The sequence below is a fragment of the Diabrotica virgifera genome, chromosome 7 (genome assembly GCF_917563875.1).
Source record: "Diabrotica virgifera virgifera chromosome 7, PGI_DIABVI_V3a".
Taxonomy (NCBI): Eukaryota; Metazoa; Arthropoda; class Insecta; order Coleoptera; family Chrysomelidae; genus Diabrotica; species Diabrotica virgifera.
This window is the reverse complement of record NC_065449.1, coordinates 98,796,098-98,821,129: the sequence shown is the minus strand read 5'-3', so window position 1 is coordinate 98,821,129 and position 25,032 is coordinate 98,796,098. Positions and strand designations below refer to the sequence as shown.

The 25,032-nt window shown below is 32.1% G+C and overlaps 1 protein-coding gene across 1 annotated transcript in view; it reads left to right on the top strand.

Annotated features, from left to right (window-relative positions):
* Positions 1-25,032, top strand: part of LOC114332074 (uncharacterized) — a 127,420-nt gene that overhangs the window by 45,152 nt on the left and 57,236 nt on the right. Inside the window, exon 8 of the mRNA XM_028281783.2 lies at positions 15,587-15,740. Coding sequence (XP_028137584.2) covers positions 15,587-15,740 — 154 coding nt within the window. The remainder of the gene's footprint in view (positions 1-15,586; positions 15,741-25,032) is intronic.

Here is a 25,032-nt window from a genome sequence, read left to right as displayed (position 1 = left end):
TTCTTTTCCTTTTTTCTCGACTGGTTTCCTGTTCAAAATCATCCTGGTCATTTTATGATTTTCCAATATTTGCACATGTCCCAGCCATCTTATTCTATGCGCTTTTATTATAGCGGTGATTTTTGATTCCGGATACAGCTCTTCTAACTCTTTGTTCGTCCTTCTTCTCCATCCCATTTGTGTATTTATGCCTCCGTAAATTGATCGGAGAATTTTCCTCTCCCATCTTTCTAATCTTTCTTCATCTGCATTTCTCAAAACCCATAATTCAGCTCCATAAATATACAACCGTAGCTCTAATCACTGTCTTGTAAATTCTTTCTTTTGTTTTTCTTGAAACATACTTAGACTTCATTAGGGATCTCAGCATTCCGTATTTCTGGTTGCCTTTTGTAATTGTGGATTCTATTTCTTTATCTTCATGTCCATTTTCCTTTACTTTCACACCAAGATAGGTAAACTCTTCCACTCTGTCAAAACTGTATATGTAATCTTTCTCCTCTTGTATTTTTATAAACTGTTCATTGTTTTGCTGTGTATCCCCCATTATCATGTATTTCGTTTTCTTTTCATTTATCTTCAGGCCAAACCTATTTGCTTATTTTTCTATCTTTTTCACAATTTTTTTCAATTCTTTCTTTGATTTTGCTAATATTGTTAGATCATCCGCGAAAGCAATACATTGATGTTCATTTTTAAATCGGTTTCTACCATTTTTTTGCTGCAATTCCTCATTATTACTTCAAGAACAAGATTGAACAACGTGGTTGACATCGGGTCACCTTGCCTGCTGAGTCCTTGTTTGATTTCGAAGTCCGCTGAGACGTCTTTTCACACTACTTCACTTTTTGTTTTTGTCAAAGTCATTTTAATCAAGCTAATCATTTTTTTGTGAATTTTTAATTCTTTCAGAGCACGGTACATTTCTTTTCTATTTATACGATCATATACCTGCTTGAAATTTACGAACAGAGCATAAAGGGGCGTTTTATACTCAGCAATTTGCTTGTAATTCTTTTAGAGTGAAAATCTGGTCTGTTACCGAATGGTTTGATCGAAAGCCTCCCTGGTACTCCCCACAGTATCCTCCATGTATTCGTTCAGTCTTCTACGTATGCATTGTGCTAATATCTTATACCCTGTCTCTAAGAGTGCTATTCCCCTATAATTTTCACATGTTTGCTTATCTCCTTTTTTATGTATGGGGCAGATTCTAGCCAGCATCCACTCATTTGGCATTTTTTCCTCTTCCCATATCTGTTTCACCAGCCCATATAGTTGCTCGTACAGTTGTTCTCCTCCTGCCTTTAACATTTCAGCTGTTATTTCTGTCGCTCCTGGGCTTTTGTTGTTTTTAAGTTAGCTGATTATATTCAATACCTCTTGTTTTGTTGGCGTCTCCACTATTGGATCGTTTTCTTCAATGTTCTCTATTATGTCCACCTCGTCTTCTTCCACGTTATTTAATAGCTCTTCGAAATAATTTTTCCATCTTTCTAACACCTGCGCTGGTTCACTTATAATTAGACCTTCTTCATTCTTAATATAGATGCTTCGGCTCTGATATCCTTTGTCCATTCTTTTAACCTCCTGGTAAAATGTCCTTATTTCTTTAGTTTGAAATTTTTCTTCGATTTCCTTTAGCTTATCTTCTTTGGATATTCTCTTCTTTCTCCTACATTGTCTTTTCATCTCCCTTCTTGCGTCCCTATACACTTTTCCGTTATTCTCATTCTCGTTTAATAGCATTATTTGTCTAGCTCTCCTCACTGCTTCAGCTGCTTTTTCACATTCTTCATCATACCAGTCATTTACTTTTCCTTTTCTCACTGTACTATTTAGAACTGCCTCATTTGCGTTCCTTATTGACGTTTTTACTTTTTCCCATCTTTCTTCGATTTCCAAGCCTTGGAAATGCGCATGTTGCCAGTTCTATTTCTATTTTCTCTTTATATTTATTTTGTGCTTCTTCACTTTTCAATAAAGTCGAATTGTATTTTCTCTCACTTTCCGTTCTTTTCCTTTTTCCCTTCTCGATCGCACCCCAGTTTCCCATGCATGTCACTCTTACTAGGTAGTGGTCTAAATTGCATTCTGCTCCTCTCATGCTTTTTATTTTTGTTATAAAATCCATGTCTATTTTCTCTATTACTACATGATCTATTTGGTTAGTTGTTTTTCCGTCGGGCGACTTGCATGTCCCTTTGTGAGTTTCCTTCCGGCGAAGTTGTGTACTTCTTATTATCTTATTACCATGTTTCTCTCAATTGCAAAACAAACTGCTCGGCGCCCTTTATTATTTGTTATATCATGTTTGCTATTCTTCCCTACTATGTTCTCATATTTATCCTCCTTTCCAATCTTTGAGTTGAAATCGCCCATTATTGTTTTCATATCGTATTTCGGCGTTTTTTCGTATTCCTCCTCTAGTTGTTCATAGAACATGTCTTTCTCATCTTCGTCGGCATCTTCTATAGGAGCATGCACATTTATAATACTTATATTTCTTCTTTTCCCTTTCATTCTTAAAGAACACAGTCTGTCAGATATAGGTTTAAAAGCTATTACCCTTGATTTCAAGTTTTCCTGTAGTATGAAACCTGTTCCTCTAATTCTGTCTTTTCCACCACTTTTAAAAAAGGTTGTGCCCACTACATCCACTATTTCGGTTCCTAATTGTTTGGTTTCTTGTACTGCAAGTAAGTCCAATTTATATTTCTTGACTTCTCTTACTAGTTCTTTCAGATTGCCTGCACCATACGCCTCTCTTACATTCCAAGTTCCAAAGTTGATTTTTCATATATATTTCTCATTTACCTTAATCGTTGCCTTGGTCGTTTTCTTGTTACCTACCGCTTTTAGTTTTTTGAACTATGCTGCATCTCAAAGTAAACGACTTCGTCGTTTACTGTCAGTTTCTGGAAACCAACTTTAACATTCTTTCCTTCTTCTTTCTCTTTCTTTGCTCGTTTTTGTATTCCTCCTTATATTTCCCTTTCTATTTTATTCATATCCTCATTTATGCATATCTTTTCCTGGCCAACCTTTTGCAATTTGTTTTTATTTACCATTATCTTTTCTTTATCAGTTGCGTTCTTTAGTTTCACCAGACATGTTTTATTTCCTAACTTTGTTGCCCCCTTAATATTTATTTCCACTTGCAGTGCTTTAGCGCAGAAATCCTCTATCATTGTCTTTAATATATTCTGATCGTAGGTATTGATGTCCATTCCTTGTATGATCACATTGTTTCTTCTCTTTTCTTTTTCCATTTTATCCATCCTCTCCTCCATTCTGTCCATTTTTTGTTTCAGATCCTTATTTTCCTTTTTTATATTATCGTTTTCTTCCCTTAGTTCCTTAAGCTCCTGTCATACTGCTTCTGTTCCTCTTTCATTTACTGATTATCAGTGGCTAGTTTTGCTAACATTTCTAGTACTCGATCCATTTTATCTTCCTTCAATTTTTCTCCCCCTTCACCCTTTCGTCTTTTGTTTTGACTGGTATCCGTATCATATTCACTGTCATTACCATTTTTTTCTTCGTGGTAAACCTTCAAGACAGATGGTTACGGTTCTATAGATCTTGTAGTTCTTGCAGCCCCGCTCAAGTGACTATTGACCGGTCCATCCGTCCGATCTCTAGTCTATATCAGGATTACAATTACCACTCTATTTCAAATTTGATTTCCGTATTGGACACACTTTATTTGAAAACCGGCAACGTCGCAAATTATTTTGCCGTGACCCGCCTTCAATTATCGCTGCTATCAGCTGTCCCTAATTAGTTTAATTACTCAGGTATATTTACACTAGTTTTTCACTATTGACGTTTATGTATTAATCACTCACTAAATTCATTTAAAAGAGAAATTTTTTATCACTACACTTGTAAGTAGAGTCTGCTAAGTTTATGTCCTGTTCGAATTTTTTGAAATATTTTCTGTTGTAAGTCGCGTAAATCGAGATTATTAAGGCCGCGTCTCACCATCAAATAATTTGATCAAACAGTTTGAGCAAACTTGACGTACTTGAGGAAGTACGTCAAAGTGACGTCACAATTGCAGTTTTTTTGAAATTCTAAAAATCTGTGCTCTCACTATCAGTCTAGTTTGATCAAATTTTTTGTATTGAGTTGTCTAACTTGTTTGTACTTTATTTAATATTAAAATTTTTCATTATTATCCACAATGAACACTCAGGATGTGACGTCACTAACTGTCACTTTCAGTTTGCTCAAACCAGTTTGATCAAATTATTTGATGGTGGGACGCGGTCTTTACAGACAGAAAATATAACACATTCTTACTCTTCTATTGGGACCGTGCAAGTTCGGCAAAGCGACACCTATTTCTACGCTCTGCAACTTTATTCGCACTTTTAATTATATTGGCCAATTATATTAGTCCTGGTTACTGGATAATTGTCAAGGCCATAGTCCAAAAAATAAGAAGAAAAAATAAGATTCAGGTTATGTTTTTAAAACGTAAACAATTGTATGTAGTAAATAAAATTAGTAATTAAAATGCAGTACTGCAAGCAAAATACAATTAATTAAATTTACCTTTATATCATATCAATATTGTGGAGCAACATATAATTTTTCTCCTTACATGACAGTAGATATGAAATGTACGTCAATATGACAATTTCAATTGACAATATGAATTATTTAAGAAAGTTGCAATATTTCTCCGCTATTCGCGCACGATCGTTTCTCAATTCCCTTCCAAGTACTTGCACACCGCGAATACCAACGTTGCCACTCACTTTAAAGTTAATTAGGTAATATAATTTTATAAACATACGATGTATTCCTCTATTTTTGGTAACTTTCTGGTGTCAAATGAATAACCTTTTTGCGTATCCACTTTTCGTTCATTTCCCTAATGTGTCCGTAACATCGTAATTGAACAAATCTTATGTCCTCTACAATGGTGTCTAGAAATAACAGAGATATGCCTTCTTGTTTTCTTTTCATGGGTCGATGTTTCTTATCCTTCTTCGTCACTCATTTCTGTCCATCGTGTCTTCGTCACTTAAACTTTTTCTTTCAAGTCTTCTACCACGCACTTTTTCCATTTTTTCCTAAATTTTCCTCCACCTCTCTTTCTATCAACATCTAACAGCTCGACCCACATAGTTTTCATTTTTACGCCTGACGTTATCAAACTATTGCAATCTTTGTTCGTTGTTGCATCTTTTTTGAAACTGTAATCACCTCGACTCTTTTTCTAACCAAGCCATTCCTGATTCTGTTAATTCTAGTATTACCCAACATCCACCGTAACATTTTCATTTCCGTTACTTCCATCTTCTTTTTTCCAGGCCACACTTCACCGCCGCGCGCCGTACACCAACGCAGGTCTAACACAGTCTTGTATATCTTTCCTTTCAACCCTTCCCCGATTTTTCGACCACAAAGTACCCCGCTCATTCGCTTCCGGTTAAATCAACCAGCCTGTAGTCTAGTATCCCATTTTTCGTTATGTGAGAGACAAGGTATTTAAATTCTCCTGCTCCTTCTAGTTTATCTTCAAGCAATTCGATGTCCCCAACCATTCCTATTCCTCCCAACCACATATATTTCGTTTTCCTGCTACTAACCTTAAGTCCTCCCTCTTCAATAGCCCTTCTCGACCTCTCCAACTTCTCTTCCAACATGTCTTTGCTTCCCTCTACTAACACGAGAAAAAAAAAAAGAATGTGTGTGTACTTTGTACTCACGTAAGAAGTTATACTTCTATATTATGATTTCAACAAAATCAATATATCTACTTTAAACAGTTTTTTTTGTATTGTATAATATTAAATTAATTTTAGAAAGAACTAAAAGAATACAAAAAAAATATGCATTGTCCGGGATTCGAACGTGGGACCTTCCGATCTCTAGACGAATGCTCTATCGACGAGCTACCGAGGTTACCCTTACGTACAATTATTTCTCGGTCACATAGATAATTTAATAAACATTTTCAGTAATATTTATTACCGTACTCCCAAAGACACAAAAATTATAATAAATATATTAACATAAAAATATATTATAATAAAAACACTAATATATTCTATTCACGCACACCTCAGTTGCGCTATATAATTTAAAAGCTTTAGCGACTAACACCATACTGTCGTTGTGCGCATGCGCCGGGAATGTTAAAATTTCACCCTCAATCGCGCCTAAAGAAGTATAACTTCAACAAAGATTTGAAAAACAGTTTTGTCTGAATCTTATATTAATTACCAATACTAATATAAATTATGATGTTTGTTCTGTTTTCTTGTTTCCATTTTACAATATCTGCTTTGGTCACATTCCTTTGACCAGCTTCCGTGGCAAATAACGTGTTGGTTGTAGATTGCAGATAAAGTGGTCTTTTCGTCTTTCTCTCTGGACCTTTCCTTCATGGTATCTCCGTGACCTGATATTTCTGTTAGGCTATTTATGGGCGCCCACAAAGGACACGTGGGGAGGTCATTCTCGGCATACTCGTCATTAGATAGACGTTACTTTAGGATATCTACCAGTCCAAGTAGATGTAGGTGCTGTTTGAGTCTACAGTCACCGGTGGGCAATCCGATCTTCAGAAAGCATCTCCTACGGTTAAGTAGGATGAATCGAGCTGTGAGACTCCAAGAATGCCATGTTACATGGAGCCCCTCCTGACAGAATAAACAAATTAATTGATACGTTTTATCTCTTTGTGGACTTTAGGTCCACAAAACGTATTATAGTGTCCTAAGATGTAAATTATATGAAGCCATGAATGAACTTAACATTCCCCATAAATTAATAAGACCTAGAGTACAAATACAAGGTGATCTGTCATAATAGACAAGCCGAAAACGGCGGGTCCGTTGGGAAAAATATTCCCATGAGATTTTTTTGCATAATCACATTCGTGAGACATCCCAGAATAAGGTTCAAGAAGTCGCCCACGTGAAAAGTGGTTCAATTTTTTTAACAATTTTTTTTAATCAAATTGCAAAAATCAGTATTTTGGCTCGGACAATTTTTTTGTAGGTTTTTTGGACCATTCTGGATAAAAAAGGTCTCTTTTAATTTTTCTCTAAAGTTGATCGTTTTCGAGTTATAAGCAATTAGACCAGAAAGGATCTGTTTTTAGGTGGATGTGAGAGGTGGCATTCAGATTTTTGCGGATAAAGTTAGGTGATAACTTCGTTAATAATAATTGATTTATGCTCCTTCTCAAATATGCCCGAAACATTAATAAAAAAAATAAAATATTTAAAAATTTCAAAAAATTTCGTTTTTTTTCTACTTTTTTTGCTTATAACTTTAAAACGATTCATTTTGGAACAAAGTCGTATAGGAATAAAACAAAGATAATTAAATTTTCTATCAGATGCGATTTGTTAAAAATGTCTTAATTTATCACCCTTGCTGCAAAATAGCAATAAATATCAAATAAGGGGGCAAAACAAGCCTGTCCTTATTCAATGATTTTCCATCACTTAGGTTACACTTGGAACCTTCCTAATTCGCTTAGAAAATTTTTGTAATGTGCTAAAACCGTACACCAAATTTCATTAAAATTGACTTACTAGATTTTGAATAATCTAAACTTTTTTTTAAAAAATTAAAAAATTTTTTCTACAACCTTGTTAAAAATGCAATTTTTAGCACTCCATACGAGCGTTAAAAATGCTACTTTAAGGCACTATTGCTTTAAAAAAATTTTAAGGCACTGCAGTTCGTATTGACCTTATAGACAATTTTGATGTAAGGTCAAAAAAATATAAAAATGGAATGTCAGTCAAGTTCAAGTAAAAGTTTTTGTAGATATTGTCCTGTAATTACGTTTGTAGAAAAAATATTGTATGATATGCGTGTTAAAAAGTACATATTTAAGGCACTCATGTGAATTGCAAAACTCGCTATCGCTCATTCTGCAAACTTTCACATGCGTGCCTTAAGCGTGTACTTTTAACACTTATATCATAAATATCTATTAAAATCTTGCACAACAAAAACTAGAACATACAAAGATTTGTCAATTTGTTTACATATAAAGAAGCACTCCACCTATCTAATGCACTTTACAGATTTGAAATCGGATTGTTTAAGCAGCCTCAGCAATGTTTTAAAGTTATAAACAATTTTTTGGCTTATAAACAAATTAGTCCTGTGGCCAGGAGGGGTGCTACGGGCTCCTTTATTTAGATGGACTTACCCAAGATTTTTATGTATTTTTTGACCCGTAAAACACGATTTTTTTGGATAACAGTTGATCCGGATGTCGATAAGATTGTTATAAACAAAGAACTTGAGGAATTACATAACATCGATTTTTCGCAAAATAAAACATTTTTTTGTATGTCTTCGGTAATTCTAAGCAAAAAATGTTCTTACAAGTTTTTTCGTAGGATGCATAGTTTTCGAGATAAACGCAGTGGAACTTTCAAAAATTCGAAAAATTGCAATTTTTGAACGCGAATAACATTTGATTAAAAAATAAAATAGCAATTCTGCTAACAGCATTTGAAAGTTTAAGTCAAATTATACCGGTTTTAATTATTTGCATTGCTAAAAATTAATTTTTTTATTATTAAACAAAGCTATTTGTTTATAAGCCAAAAAATTGTTTATAAGTTTAAAACATTGCTGAGGCCCCTTAAATAATCCGATTTTAATTCTGTAAAGTGTATTAGATAGGTAGAGCACCTCTTTATACAGTATGTCCCTGTAAGTTGTATCCATATGGAAAACATTTTTATTATTAATTTTACGAAAAAAAGTTATTCGAAAAAAAGTAAGATTTAATCACCAAATATCAAATTTTTTGAATATTATACGAGGTATGTCAAAACGTTTGAATTTCACTCAAGAGTAAAGTAGCTTTATTTTTCGTAATATTGGAAATTGCTATTATGAAAAGTTGTTTGGAATTAAAAACTATATTCTAATACGCAATTACATCCTTTTAATTGAAAAAAATTTTTTTTGAGAAATTATGGATAACTATCATTATTTTTTCGTTATTTCAATTCTGATAACCCTTTTATTATTAATTTTGCTAAACTTTGCTGGATGTTCTAAAACTTAAAATACAACCATCTTATATCAAATTTTATCAATTTTATACGAGTTATGTCAAAAAAGATAAATTTAGATCAAAAGTAAAGTACCTTTATAGTTCAGAATATTTCAATTAGAAGGATGTAATTACATACTCAAACATAGTTTTTAATTCTAAATAACTTTTCATAATAACAATTTTCGATATTGTGAAAAATAAACGTATTTTACTCTTGAGCGAAATTCATATTTTTTGACATACCTCGTATAAAATTGATAAAATTTGACAAAAGATGGTTGTATTTTAGATTTTAGACCATGCAGAACTTTTTATTAAGTATCACTTTTTTTCGTAAAATTAATAATAAAAGAGTTATCTGAATTAAATAACTGAAAATAATGTTAGTTATCCATAATTAAAAAAAAAAAATTCAATTAGAAGGATGTAATTGCATACTAGAATACAGTTTTTAATTCCAAACAACTTTTCATAATAGCAATTTTCAATATTGTGAAAAATAAAGCTACTTTACTCTTGAGTGAAATTCAAACTTTTTGACATACCCCGTATAATATTCAAAAAATTTGATATTTGATGGTTAAATCTTAGGTTTTGGACCATGCAGAGCTTTTTATAAAGAATAACTTTTTTTCGTAAAAGTAATAATAAAAAAGTTTTCCATATGGATACAACTTACAGGGACATACTGTATGTAAAAAAATTAGACAACTTCTAAATGGTCTACTTTTTTTTCAGAAAGATTTTAAAAAATTTGAACTTTTTTAAAAACATTTAGATTGCAAATTTATTATGCCAAATCTATTAGGTAGATTTTAATGAAATTTGGTACACGGTTTAAGTGTATTACAAAGAATTTCCTAAGCGAAGTACTAAGGTTCTAAGTGCCACCAAAGTGGTTAAAACATTGAATAACAAGAGGCGTATTTTGCCCCCTTATTTTGTATTTATTGCTATATTGCAGAAAAGGTAATACGTTAAGACATTTTTGACCAGTCGTATATCATACAAAATTCAATTATCTTTATTTTATTTTTGTACGACTTTGTTCCAAAACGAATCGTTTTAAAGTTATAAGCAAAGACAGCAGAAAAAAATCGACGTTTTTCGAAATTTTTAAATATTTTAATTTTTTTATTAATGTTCCGGGCATATTTGAGAAGGAGCATAAGTCAATTATTATTACTGAAGGTGTCACCTAACTTTATCTGCAAAAATCTGAATGCCACCTCAATGCCAAGTCAATTATTATTACTGAAGGTGTCACCTAACTTTATCTGCAAAAATCCGAATGCCACCTTTCACATCCAAAAATAGACGTTTTTTCACAGATCCTTACTGGTCTAAATTTAAAATTGAAAAAAACGAAAAATGGCGATTTTCAAGGCTTAATAACTCGGTTAAAAATTATTATTATGAAAGTCAGAAAGTGACTAAATCAAAGTTTAATGCCCCCCCTACAAGATCCTGAAGAAATGTTTGTCATTATTTTATTACTAAGCTGTTATTTTTAAGTAATAATAATGAGCGCCATGCACGTGGTAGGCGGCCGTAAATGTGAGTGCAAGTAAGATGCACAATTGGACTGCCGGAGTGGCATCTCTCTCGCACTCAGCATTTACGGCCGGCTACCACGTGCATGGCACTCAATATTATTACTTAAAAATAACAGCTTAGTAATAAAATAATGACAAAAATTTCTTAAGGATCTTGTAGGGGGGGGGGGCATTAAACTTTGATTTAGTCACTTTCTGACTTTCATAATAATTAATTTTAACCGAGTTATTAAGCCTTGAAAATCGCCATTTTTCGTTTTTTTCAATTTTAAATTGCTTTTAACTCGAAAACGATCAACTTTAGAGAAAAATTATAAGAGACCTTTTTTATCCAGAATGGTCCAAAAAACCTACAAAAAATTGTCCAGGCCAAAAATAGTGATTTTTGCAATTTAAAAAAAAAATTGTTAAAAAAAATTTGGCCCTCTTTTCACGTGGGCGACTTCTTGAACCTTATTCTGGGATATCTCACGAATTTAATTATGCAAAAAAATCTCATGGGAATATTTTTCGGCAGGGAGACGCGTTGGCGTGTCTTTTCTTTAATATAGCTTTAGAAAAGACTATAAGAGATGCCGAGTTACATAATAGGGAACAATATTTAAATAAGTCAACGCAGATTATGGCTTAAGCTGACGATTTGAATTTGATCGCACGCACCACAGGATCAGTGGCGTGCTGGAACTTTTCAAGCGGCCCGGTGATTTTATAGAAAAGCGGCCTCCCATCCTCATTTTACCTTCTATTATCAGGATGTTTTATTCGGTATTTAAAAAAACAAAAAAACAAAGATATAAATTATTGTTGAATCAAACATAAAACTTTGAATTCAATGATTTTTTTCTTAATTTGCTATATTTTTTCATTTAAGAATAATCAATCTTACAAATAATAATTTACATGTATAACAATATTGTATGCGGTAAGGCAAAAACCATAATTTCCTAAATAAATATAATATGAATTTGATGTAATTAAGGTACAAGTAAAATAAAATTGAGAATTTTTCAATTATGTATTAAGCTGCATTTTAGTAAATCAATTATACAAGAGAGCACAAATACAAGTACAGTGCAAATACTTTAATTTAACAATATTTAAAATGTTAATACAACGCAATAATCTAAATATTCTTTTGCAATTATTTTATAAAATAATTACTTAACTCTCGATCAATAATTTCCGCATTAAAATAGATTTTTGAGCAAATTCGTTCGATTATTTCATCATTTTTAAGCTTATACAAAGCTTCTTTTCTATAGCCATTAGCATAAAAGTGATCTTGTGTTAAAGTACTACTTAACCGATTTTTTATGTATGTTGAAAAGATTTTTTCGCAAGATACTTGTGTCACTGAAAGAGTTAATAAATGCTTTATATTATACTATTTAAATTTGGATATTGTCATTTGTTATTTCGTGTTCATTATCACTTTAGATTAATAATATCATCCTTCACATTTTCTGTAGGCTGAACATATTCATCATTAACTCCATCTTGTATGATTTTGCAAAATCCTATTTTTAATACAATCCATTTATCAGCAAAATCCATGACTTCTTCTCTAATTGCAGTCGCAGATATGGTAGGATAAAACTTTCTTAATTTTTCAGTAAATTATTTAAATGCCATCAAAGGTATACCATTTTTTATTGTATCAAAATTTCTAAGATGTAGAGTGCTTGTATCATCATAAAACGATTTGATTTGTCTTGATCAAATCGTTTTTAGATACTTTCAATAATTCCGTCAAAAATGAGCAAGACGTTTTTCCATTTTTTAATTCTGCAGAGTACATACAGGTTTGAAGGAAATTGGAAAACCATAAATATACTTGTATGTATGAAAATAAATAATATTATCTGTAGCAATCTATTTATGTATATTATATAGACTATAGAGTCTTACTCATTTACTTAAATTGTATTTCACGATTAAAAAAAATTTGATTTTTTTAAATGTTTTATTATATTATTAGCAAAATTAACATCCGATTAGAAATTAAAAAAATATTTTTTGTTACATCTAAAAATTTTTGTGGAAACCTATTTGACCGGCCTCAAGAGGCCGCGGCCTCTCGGTGATTGCACCGATTCATTTATATGGCCAGCACGCCACTGCACAGGATAACTTGTGGATAAGACGGTTTCCACCTTATTAACGGTCTCAAAAAAATATGGGCCTTAAAAAAACAAGGAAAAAACTAGTGTTGACATCGATTCCAAATAACAGAGATAGAGCTAGAAACGCCGAACAAAACTTCAGCATGGACCACTATAATTTTGAGGTCGTAAATAAGTTTACCTATTTGGGTTCTATAATGACACATCTAGGTTCTACCTATAATCTACACATCTGAACAAGTAAAACGAAGGATACTGCTAACGAACAATTGTTATTTTGGACTAAACAAGCACCTAAAAAAACACATTTAAGCCAAAAAACCAAACTAACAATACATAGAACACTCATCCTACCAGTGCTGACATACGGGTCAGGAACATGGACCATCTCCAAAACAGACGCAAACAGTCTGTGAGAATAGTATATGGAGAAGGCGATATAATTTCGAATTGTACGAGAAGTATTAAGCAATAGTGAAAGGTAGAGATGTAATATATTTCATAAAAATTGGTAGATTTAGATGAGCTGGACATGTGTCAAGAGCCAATGAAAATTACCCACCCAAACGAACCCTATTACGAGTACCAGTAGGGAATAGGAGTAGAGATAGACCAAGACTGAGGTGTTAGGGCTGATCTTAGGGCTGTAGCACCACTGATGCTGATGGGCAACTAATTGTGAGACTTTTTTGATCGACTTTTGTTTGATCTTATAGTACGCTATTAATGTTTCAATCATCTTCATATTTTGTGTATCTATTTTATTTTACTCGCTACTAACTTTCGATTATTTTTCTCTCTCTAGATTATATGCCAGGGAAATAAGGCAAAAATATAGCATGTTCGGGACACTTGAGCATGAGCAGCCAGGTTGCAAATGGGATTTTTTGGTACTATATACCTAATACATTAAAATTACAAAAATGCCTGTCACAGTTCGGACGAAAATTTTAGTTATTAACAAATGTGTCAAAAATGGCAGTTGGTGGAGGGGAAAATGGTGGAGGGGAATTATTAAAATCCGTGCACTCAAAAAATGAAATTGATTCTTTAAACATATGCTGCGATTAATATCTCCGGAGCTTGTTGATGGATTTTGATCATATTTTGTTTAATTTGTATGTACTCGTAGTCTTGTAGAGTACGTTATGTACACATATCCCACCTAACATTACAAAATGTTAGGGGGAACCCCTGAAACTGATAGAAGAGTGAAAATTAAGGGTTGTATGTATTTTTTAATTCTACACCATATAAAATTAAGGTGACAATAAATTTTGTCCAAAAAATAAAAAAAAGTCAGGGGGGTAACCTCCCTTATAATTTATGGGTTTGAAAAATATACGCCTAAAATTTCATAAAAATCGGTCAAGCTGTTTCGGAGGAGTATGGTAACTAACACTGTTACATGAGAATTTTATGTATATAGAAGTAACTGTGAATTAAATAATAAAACTGGTTAACTTTGACCGCAATTAACCTAGGCAAAAAGTTTTTTTTTATTCGTGTAAATTTTTCAAATCTCAAAGTAGATTTATTCTACAGTCAATATTAACAAAGCTATTCAAATTGTTTTTAAGCCAAAAATGACTCTACTTTAGTAAAATGTTTTCGGAATGATAAAAATGACTTTTTATTAATTTTTTTAAATGCTTTGAAAATACAAGTGTTCTACTTTCATGTGGTTTCCACAGAATGTGATTATTTTCTGAACAATAATATTGCAAAAAAGCTCTTTGGGATAAAAAAATTGAATAAAATTTAAACCAATTGACGAATCGTCTTGAAATTTTTTGTGCATGATAAGTACTGGTTGTCTCAACTTTTCATGCAATATCAAAGTCTTAAGTTCATTTTCGCAAAAGTTATAGCAAATTTTTTATTTTCGAAATTTTAGTCTTATTTTGCAATTAGCGACGCAACAAATAATCGGACCAAAATTCAAAAAATGCCATTTTGAACCTTTGCTCATCTACTAAAATAGGAATACATACATATTCTAAATAAGATATTTAATTACCCCATTTTTACCTGTAGCGATTTAAACAAAAAAACTGCCATTTTTGAAACTTATTTGTTAATTCTCGTCCTAACTGTGACGGGCATTTTTGTATTTATAATGTATTAGGTATATAGTACCCAAAAAACCCATTTGCAACCTGGCTGCTCAAGTGTCCCGACAAAAACCTTATCTCTCTATACTCTATTTGCGGTGTGCAAGTACTTGGAAGGGAATTGAGAATCGATCGTGCGCGAATAGCGGAGAAATATTGCAACTTTCTTAAATAATTCATATTGCCAATTAAAATTGTCAAATTGACGTACATTTCATATCTACTGTCATTTAAGAAGAAAAAGTATATGTTGCTCCACAATATTGATATGATATGCAATTATTGTATAAAGGTAAATTTAATTAATTGTATTTTGCTTGCAGTACCTACTGCATTTTAATAACTAGTTTTATTTACTACATACAATTGTTTACATTTTAATAACATAACCTGAATCTTATTTTTTCTTCTTATTATTTTTTTGGACTATGGCCTTGACAATTATCCAGTAACCAGGACTAATATAATTGGCCAATATAATTAAAAGTGCGAAGAAAGTTGCAGAGCGTAGAATAGGTGTCGCTTTGCCGAACTTGCACGGTCCCAATACTATTAGTATGTTGGCTTGGTTTTAATGTTTTATTTTAATAAAATAAATTTTCACATTTGTTTTTGAAACAATTTCAAATGAGCTTCCATCGCTATATTGGAGATGACAAATAAGTTTATTTTGAAACTGAAATTAAAATGTCAAGTTAGTGTATACAATATATCCTCTTTAATTTTTGTTTTTAGGGGTTCCAGAGTAAGACATCTTTATTAAAAAAATTCCCTTTTGGACTTCTTAATGTCCTAAATGTCTGTTTAGAAGGTGTTGTAATGGTTGAAAATAGTCTGAAAATAGAATTGGATATTCTGATTAGATTAATATTCGAGTGCTGCAAACCATGTAAGTAAGACAATTTCCAGATCTTAAAAATTAGGAATTAGTAAGATACTTTTATTAGTATTCTTTTTTATAATGCCTTATCAATCATTTGATATCGGTAATGAGCTATGGATGAGTGTTATGCAAGTCTGAAACTTCGTATAATTGAAATAAACGCTGTAGTTCCTTTTATTTTCGCTTTATTATGACTTTTCTGCATACTCCCGTACTTCATGGAAGTCTGGAGGACAACCTATAAAAATGCTAAAACGTATTTGTAATAAATGTATAGAAATAAGTGAGGTATAGTCGATTCGCTAATCTGAGACACACATGTCTACACTACAATCACAATACAAATGCACTATATAGAAATAAACAACCCAAAACACGTTGAATGTTCGAGGAGCACTCCCAAATCATAATTTGGGAGTACTCCTCGTTCTTATTTATTTCTAGTGCATCTTTATTGTGATTGTAGTGTAGAAAGTTGTATTGTGTTGTATTAGCGAATCGACTATACCCACAGTTTGGTTAAATGCTCTTATAATATTGATATTTAAAAAGGGAAATAAATATAAATTAGAAAACTATAGACCCATTAGTTTTGTATAAACTGTTTGTGAAGATAATTACATTGCGAGTAACAAACAAACTGGATAGTTATCAGCCTCGGGAACAGGCAGGTTTAGAAAAGGTTATTCGCTCCGTGCATGACTGTCGCGATACCTAGCGTAGTCGCCTGAAATTTTTGGCGAACACAATTTGACGTTAAACATATGACACACGGTTCACTGTGAAGAGACCGAAATCATTAGACCGAAAGCAGTAGACCGAACTCATTAGACCGAAAAGCACTTTACCGAAACCTCACTAGACCGAACAGCAGAAGACCGAAAAGCAGTTATTTTTACTTGTCGCAGTAAAAGAGATAAGACTAATGTAATTACAACTAAATGTTATTTGGATGGTTATTATAAACAGTTAAAATGGTGTTAACGTCACTCTACCCTTAATTTATTTTTACCTTCACTAATTTGTTTAACGGATGAAAATTTTTTCATATCAGACTGTACAGAGTAACAATTTACACAGTCTATATATAAAATAGTACAAAAAAAAATTACAAAAAACAAAAAGACAGATATACAAAATCTTAGCATAATTTACCGCAGTCTTTTTTAATTTATGTATCATTTCGGTCTAATGCTGTTCGGTCTAGTGAGGATTCGGTAAAGTGCTTTTCGGTATAATGAGTTCGGTCTACTGCTTTCGGTCTAATGATTTCGGTCTAATTGTCGTGTACCATGACACACATGTGACATATTTGACGTTAATGTAATATTTTATTTACCATTTTTGACATAAGTTATTATGCAAACAATACTTAAGATCGAGTGTCAAATAAACGTCAAATTAAAAAGCGCATATTTGGTTCTCTGAAGAAAATATCAATTTTAAGGTTTTTCTTCACTTTTTCGTTATAGTTTTGTTGTCGGTGATAACATTACCTAATTAAGTGTACATAAAAAATAATTAGGAAGTGTGAATTGTTACCAGATTTTAACATTAGCTGGGTCTATTGAACTACACTCAGCTGCAAAAAAATCGATCCACTGAAAATTTGGTCATTTTTGATGTCTCGAATTTCCTAAACCTGTTGTCCGATTTAAGTGATTTTTTTACAATGTTATAGCCTTATTCATTAACAATATCGCTGTAATAATATTGTTGTTAGACAGATAAACTGTCATTGTATACCGGGTGTACGAACCAAACTGTGTTTTTTCTCAAAGTTAGCACCACCCTGTGGACTATTCTAGAATTTATAAATAACTGAAATTAAAACACAACTATAGCCTCAGGCTTTCTCAACATTCTGTTTTTAGATTCATTCGCTTATGTTGGATAATAAAAAAGTTAGGTACTTTAACAACTGTCCATGTTCGTCATCAGTACAGGGTGTTTCTAAATAAGTGCGACAAACTTTAAGGGGTAATTTTACATGAGAAAATAATGACAGTTTGCTTTATAATCATATGTCCACAAACGCTTCGTTTCCGAGATACGGGATGTTCCATTTTTGTCTACAAAATGACGATTTATTTATTGCTTTAAAACCAGTTAAGATATACAAATAAAATTTGGTGGGTTTTAAGACGTAGTTATTGCACATTTTTTGACATACAATTAAGAATTTTATATTCACCATTGGCGTGCATACAGGTAATAGGATCGGTAATAATACCCGTTTGCGCGCCAATATTGAATATTAAATTCTTAATTGTATGTCAAAAAATGTGCAATAACTACGTCTTAAAACCCACCAAATTTTATTTGCATATCTTAACTGGTTTTAAAGCAATAAATAAATCGTCATTTTGTAAACAAAAAACATTTGGAACATCCCGTACCTCGGAAACGAAGCGTTTGTGGACATATGATTATAAAGCAAACTGTCATTATTTTCTCATGTAAAATTACCCCTTAAAGTTTGTCGCACTTATTTACAAACACCCTGTACTGATGACGAACATGGCCAGTTGTTAAAGTACCTAACTTTTTTATTATCCAACATAAGCGAATGAATCTAAAAACAGAATGTTGAGAAAACCTGAGGCTAGAATGCTGAGGAAAATGCTAGAAAAGTCCACAGGGTGGTGCAGACTTTGAGAAAAAAACACAGTTTGGTTCGTACACCCGCTATACAATGACAGTTTATCTGTCTAACAACAATATTATTACAGCGATATTGTTAATGAATAAGGCTAAGGCTATAACATGGTAAAAAAATCACTTAAATCGGTCAACAGGTTTAGGAAATTCGAGATATCAAATATGACCAAATTTTCAGTCAATCGATTTTTTTGCACCCGAGTGTATTAATTTTAATGTATGGAAATAGATGACGATAGGAATAAATACCACCAGATCGGGGAAGGAAAGAAAGCCAGTATGAAAATATAAATATAAATAATAAAAATCAAAACGGCAATAATAAGGTAATCGAAATATCTATTGAAAAAAATTAGTATTCAATCATTATTCGCCAAAGTTGTCATATTTCGCCGCTACGGGCGCTGGCGTAGTTTCGTGTATCCCCACCATGGTCACGCACGGAGCGAATAGCACAAGAGATCATATACAAGTAATAAGAACACTAATCGAAAAATCATACGAATGCAATATAACACTCTGGATAGCTATGGTAGATTACGGGAAGGCATTGGACTCAATGGAAATTTGGACAATCCTAATGCATTAAGCAACAGTAGAAGTAGTTCATGACCGATATCCAAAAATAATTAAGTATGTATGGCAATGCAACACCGCAAATAAACACAGAAAAGATAAAACTACAGAGAGGGTCAATAACTTAGACAAGGAGATTCCATTTTACCCAAGCTATTTACTTTAGCTCTTAGTATGATACAATTGATCCAAAAAATGGAATAACCCAGACATCCAAAGTCAAAGTTATACTCCAACACCAAATTGTTCTATATGGTCCACATAATGTTCAGAAACAAGTCATACCATTTTGAGCGTCGGGTTTGGGGGTGGAGAAATCGGTAAATTCGTAGTTTTTTTACGTTTTTCGTCAATATTTCTAAAATTATGCGGTTTAGCATGAACAACCGTCTATACAAAAATGTTCTACATTAAATTTGAAATAAAAAAGGCCCTGTGCATAATTCTTCCAAAATGAACGGTTCCAAAGTTACGGAGGTAGTATAAGTATAATTGGTCCAAAAAGGCCTAACCCATACATACAAAGTAAAAGTTTTCATCCAACACCAAATTGTTCTATATAGTCTACATATTGTTCAGTAAAAAGTTACACCATTTTGAGCGTCTGGTTTGGGGGGGAAATGGGGGAAAAGTCGGTAAGTTTAGTAGTTTTTTTAAGTTTTTCGTCAATATTTCTAAAACTATGCTTTAGTGTAAACAATGTTCTATACAAAAATGTTTTACATAAAATTTAAAACAAAAATGGTCCGATACATAATTGTTATAAAATCACTAACTTATCACTAACATACCCTCGGCCGCTGAAATAGCAAATTTTATTTACAAAACACAATCCTGTTAAACAAAATTTCTATCATCAGTAATAATATTATAAATTGCCCAAAAAATATAAAAAGTATCGAAAACCTCCACTTTTCACCCTCCGTAACTCTGGAACCGTTGATTTTATAACAATTATATATTTATAGAACTTTTTTTGTTTTAAATTTTATGTAGAACATTTTTGTATAGAACATTGTTTACGCTAAAGCATAGTTTTAGAAATATTGACGAAAAACGTAAAAAACTACTAATTTACCGACTTCTCCCTCATCTCCCCCCCCCCCCCCAAACCCGACGCTCAAAATGGTGTAACTTTTTACTGAACAATATGTGGACTATATAGAACAATTTGGTATTGGAGGAAAACTTTTACTTTGGATGTCTGGGTTAGGCCTTTTTTTGGACCAATTATACTATACTACCTCCGTAACTTTGGAACCATTAATTTTAGAAGGATTATGCATAGGGCCTTTTTTATTTCAAATTTAATGTAGAACATTTTTGTATAAAAGGTTATTCATGCTAAACCGCATAGTTTTAGAAATATTGACGAAAAACGTTAAAAACTACGAATTTACCGATTTCTCCCCCCTCTCCCCGTCAAACCCGACGCTCAAAATGGTGTGACTTTTTTTCTGAACATTATGTGGACCATATAAAACAATTTGGTGTTGGAGGATAACTTTCACTTTAGATGTCTGGGTTTGGGTCTAGTTATACCATACTATCTGGAAGATATGTTTAGAACGGGCCAATAAAGGAATGACGATAGACGGCGAAAACCTGAACCATCTGAGATTTTCTGAGAAGACAGAAAATAACGGCAGGAAATGCTATTAGACCTAAATACAAAATCAAAAGAAAGAGGATTAAAAATAAATCTAGCAAAAACTAAGTATACAGTATGTCCCTGTAAGTTGTATCAATATGGAAAACTTTTTTATTATTAATTTTACGAAAAAGAGTTATTCTTGATAAAAAGCTCTGCTTCGTCCAAAACCTAAAATTTAACCATCAAATATCAAATTTTTTGAATATTATACGAGGTATCTCAAAAATTTTGAATTTCTCTCTGAAGAGTAAAGTAGCTTTATTTTTCACAATATTGAAAATTGCTATTATGAAAAGTTGTTTGGAATTAAAAACTATATTCTAGTATGCAATTACATCCTTGTAATTGAAAAAAAAATTTGAAAAATTTTGGATAACTAACATTATTTTCAGTTATTTCAATTTAGATAACTCTTTTATTATTAATTTAATTTTACGAAAAAAAGTGATTCTTAATAAAAAGTTCTGCCTGGTCTGAAACCTAAAATACAACCATCTTACGTCAAATTTTATCAATTTTATACGAGGTATGTCAAAAAATATGAATTTCGCTCAAGAGTAAAAAATACGTTTATTTTTCACAATATCGAAAATTATTATTATGAAAAGTTATTTATAATTAAAAACTATGTTTCAGTGTGTAATTACATCATTTTAATTGAAATATTCTGAACTATAAAGGTACTTTACTTTTGATCTAATATCTTTTTTGACATACCTCGTATAAAATTGATAAAATTTGATATAAGATAGTTGTATTTTAGGTTTTAGACCATCCAGAACTTTTTATTAAGAATCACTTTTTTTCGTAAAATTAATAATAAAAGAGTTATCAGAATTGAAATAACTGAAAATAATGTTATGTTATCCATAATTTTTCAAAAAAAAAATTTTCAATTAGAAGGAGGTAATTGCATATTAGAATATAGTTTTTAATTCCAAACAACTTTTCATAATAGCAATTTTCAATATTGTGAAAAATAAAGCTACTTTTACTCTTCAAACTTTTCACTCAAAGAGTGAAAATCAAACTTTTTGACATACCTCGTATAATATTCAAAAACATTGATATTTGATGGTTAAATCGTAGGTTTTGGACCATGCAGAGCTTTTTATGAAGAATAAGTTTTTCCGTAAAATTAACAATAAAAAAGTTTTCCATATGGATACAACTTACAGGGACATACTGTATAACAAACGAGTCTCTAGATATAACTGAGGATATAACTCTGGACAGTAACAATATCGAAAAGGTTGAGTCGTATATATAGGTACTTAGGACAAAAAATAGGGAGCTTTTTAATTATGTTAAAAGTAAGAAGACTGCATACTTGGGGCATATATTACGAGCAGAACGATACACTTTTCAGCAACTGATACTCGAAGGGAAGATAGAGGCAGTGGCGTCTTAAGCGGGGGTGCAAGGGGTGCACGGCACCCGGGCGGCAGGTTATAGGGGGCGGCAGCTGGATCATAACGAATGACAAGTTCCATGTTTACATACGCATATGCACAAACGCTTTTTTACTAAGATGTACCTACCTACACTTAATATGCTGTATATTATATAGCCTACTTTAAAGTGTACGCCACTGTCTCGGCGTGAACAAATCTGAAAGTTTTTAGAAAATACTCAATTTAGGAAGCTTCTTAGAACTGAATCAACAGGGGGGCGTCTGTGAATCTTAAATGTGTTCGAGCGGAAGTTGTTACCAAAAAAAGGTCAATCCTTCTCGGTAAACCTTTGAAAAATGGTAAAAAATATTTTGTATTAAATATCTATTTACGTAGAATAGATGACGTTGATATATTTTCTCTCTACGAAAATTAGGAACCCTTTAGATGGGAGGAGACATTTTAACAATTAAAGAAATAAGAGTCCCATTGGTTTAATGGGGAAAGGACCGCCTTTCAAAGTTTATAAAAATCGGTTTTCTTAAAAAATTTTTAGTTTCTATCTGAAATTTGAATTTAAACCAGTGACTTCTTGAGTTCCTGCTTTACGTTATTTTAACGTTACTTGATTAAATAGTACAGTGTCGTGAGTTTTGAAAAACCGCAGAAGTGCCCATAGAGATACAGCATCGTCAAACTCAAGGTAAGAATGTTATTAAAGTTACTACCTATTAAACGAGGACTGTAAAACAATTCTTTTTGTACATTAATGAAACTCACGTCTGGCTAGAGGGTTGTAGTATTTTTATTTATTTTTTTAAATTATTGCAGATGGCTGATGGAAGACAAAAACTTTCTGGTTTCCAATATCGGAAACGGAAACTGGAAAAAGAAGAAAAAGTGAAAAAATGCACGAGTTCTATAAGCAAGTTTCTTCAGAAAGTTCAACCAGGACCATCAACAAGTTCAGATATGAATCCAGTTTTCGAAAAAACTGTTGAAGATACAATGATGGGTGTTACTGAAACTTCTACTGATACTCCGATGGAAGAAATTTCAGCAACGTCAGCATCGGAAGCAACATTAACACCGACCGCAGCAGCCTCGGTAACAACTACTGCATTTTCTGATCATATCAGTAATAATTCGAGTTCAGTAATGAATGCGAATATCATCGATTCATTGACAGATCCTGCCCTTTGGCCACAAAGTATTTCAGATAATGTCAAGCTCTCACTACTTGAAATAGGTCCGGTACAAATAAAAAATTTTACATTTCCATTAGATGATTCTAATCGATCATTTTCAACTACGTATTTTCTTAAGAAACTAGGAAATAATGAAACGGTTATACGGGACTGGCTCGTTTATTCTAAATCTAGTGATTCTGTGTTTTGTTTTTACTGTAAACTATTTAGCAGTGCAATAAATGCTTTTAATGATGAAATAGGTTACAAAGATTGGCGTCATTTATCGAGAAATATAGAACGACATGAAAAAAGTGTAGCACATTTTCAAAGTGTGAGACAATATGTTGATTTAAAACAAAATATAATGAAAGGAAGAACTGTAGATTCGATTAATCAGGCCCAAATGGACCGTGAAAAAAAAAGGTGGATGGCAGTTATTGAAAGAATTATATACATTATTCAGTTTTTGGCTAGACAAAATTTGGCTTTTAGAGGGCATACAGAAAAGATATTTCAAAATGATAATGGAAACTTTTTAAAACTAATAGAAAGTGTTTCAAAATTTGACAATGTTTTAGCAGAGCACATTAATCGCATTGAAAAAGCTGAACACCGCAATATGCCTCATTAGCTTGGTCATAACATTCAAAATGAACTGATAACTGTAATAGGAGAAAATATCAAAAACACCATTGTTAACACACTGAAACATTGTAAATATTATTCTATAATTTTAGATTGTACACCTGACATAAGTCATGAAGAGCAAATTACAATAATTTTTAGATTTGTTTATCTTAACCCCTTAACAAAAAATGTTGAGATAAGAGAGCATTTTCTTGGATTTTGCTCTGTTACTGACACAACTGGACAAGGATTAATGACGTTTCTATTGAATTTTTTGGAAGGCTTAAATATTGATATTAATGACATGCGCGGCCAAGGCTACGACAATGGTGCCAATATGAAAGGCAAAAAAATTGGCTTACAAAAAAAAATTTTGGATATAAATCCTAGAGCATTTTATGTACCATGTGCAGCGCATAGTCTTAATTTAGTTGTAAATGATGCTGCAAAATGTTCTTTGGAAGTTACAAATTTCTTTGCCATTGTCCAAGAATTATATGTATTTTTTTCGGCATCAACATCGCGCTGGCAAGTCTTAAAAAAAGAACTGCCTACTTTAACTCTAAAATCACTTTCCGATACACGATGGGAAAGCCGCATTGATGCTGTGAAAGCCCTTCGTTTTAATTTAGAAAAAATTTATGATGCTTTGTTCTTTATTTATAGTGATTCAAATAAAGATAACGACACAAAAAATTTGGCATATTCTTTGATTTCAAAAATAAAGTCGTACAAATTTGTTTGTTCCTTGGTAACTTGGTATAATATTTTATTAAAAATTAATACTGTAAGCAAAATTATGCAGAAATCTACTGTGATACTTCCAGAGGCTGCTAAAATGTTAGAAGAAGTAAAAAAATATTTAACTGAATGTCGTACAGACTTAGCTTATAAAGAAATGCTTAATGAATCAAAAATTATTGCTGAAGAATTAGACTGCGAAATTAGTTTTCCAGCAGTTGGCACTGTACGACCTAGAAAACGAAGACCTATGTTTAATTATGAAGGAAGAGATGACGCTATACAAAATCCAGAGTTACACTTTAAAGTAAATTTTTACTTTTTTTTATTAGACACTGCCATAACTAAATTAGATGAAAGGTTCGAATTGTTAAGTGATCACAACAACTGTTTTTCGTTTTTACACAACCTTGATGCTTTTAAAAATTTAAATTCAAATGATAAATTAAAGTATT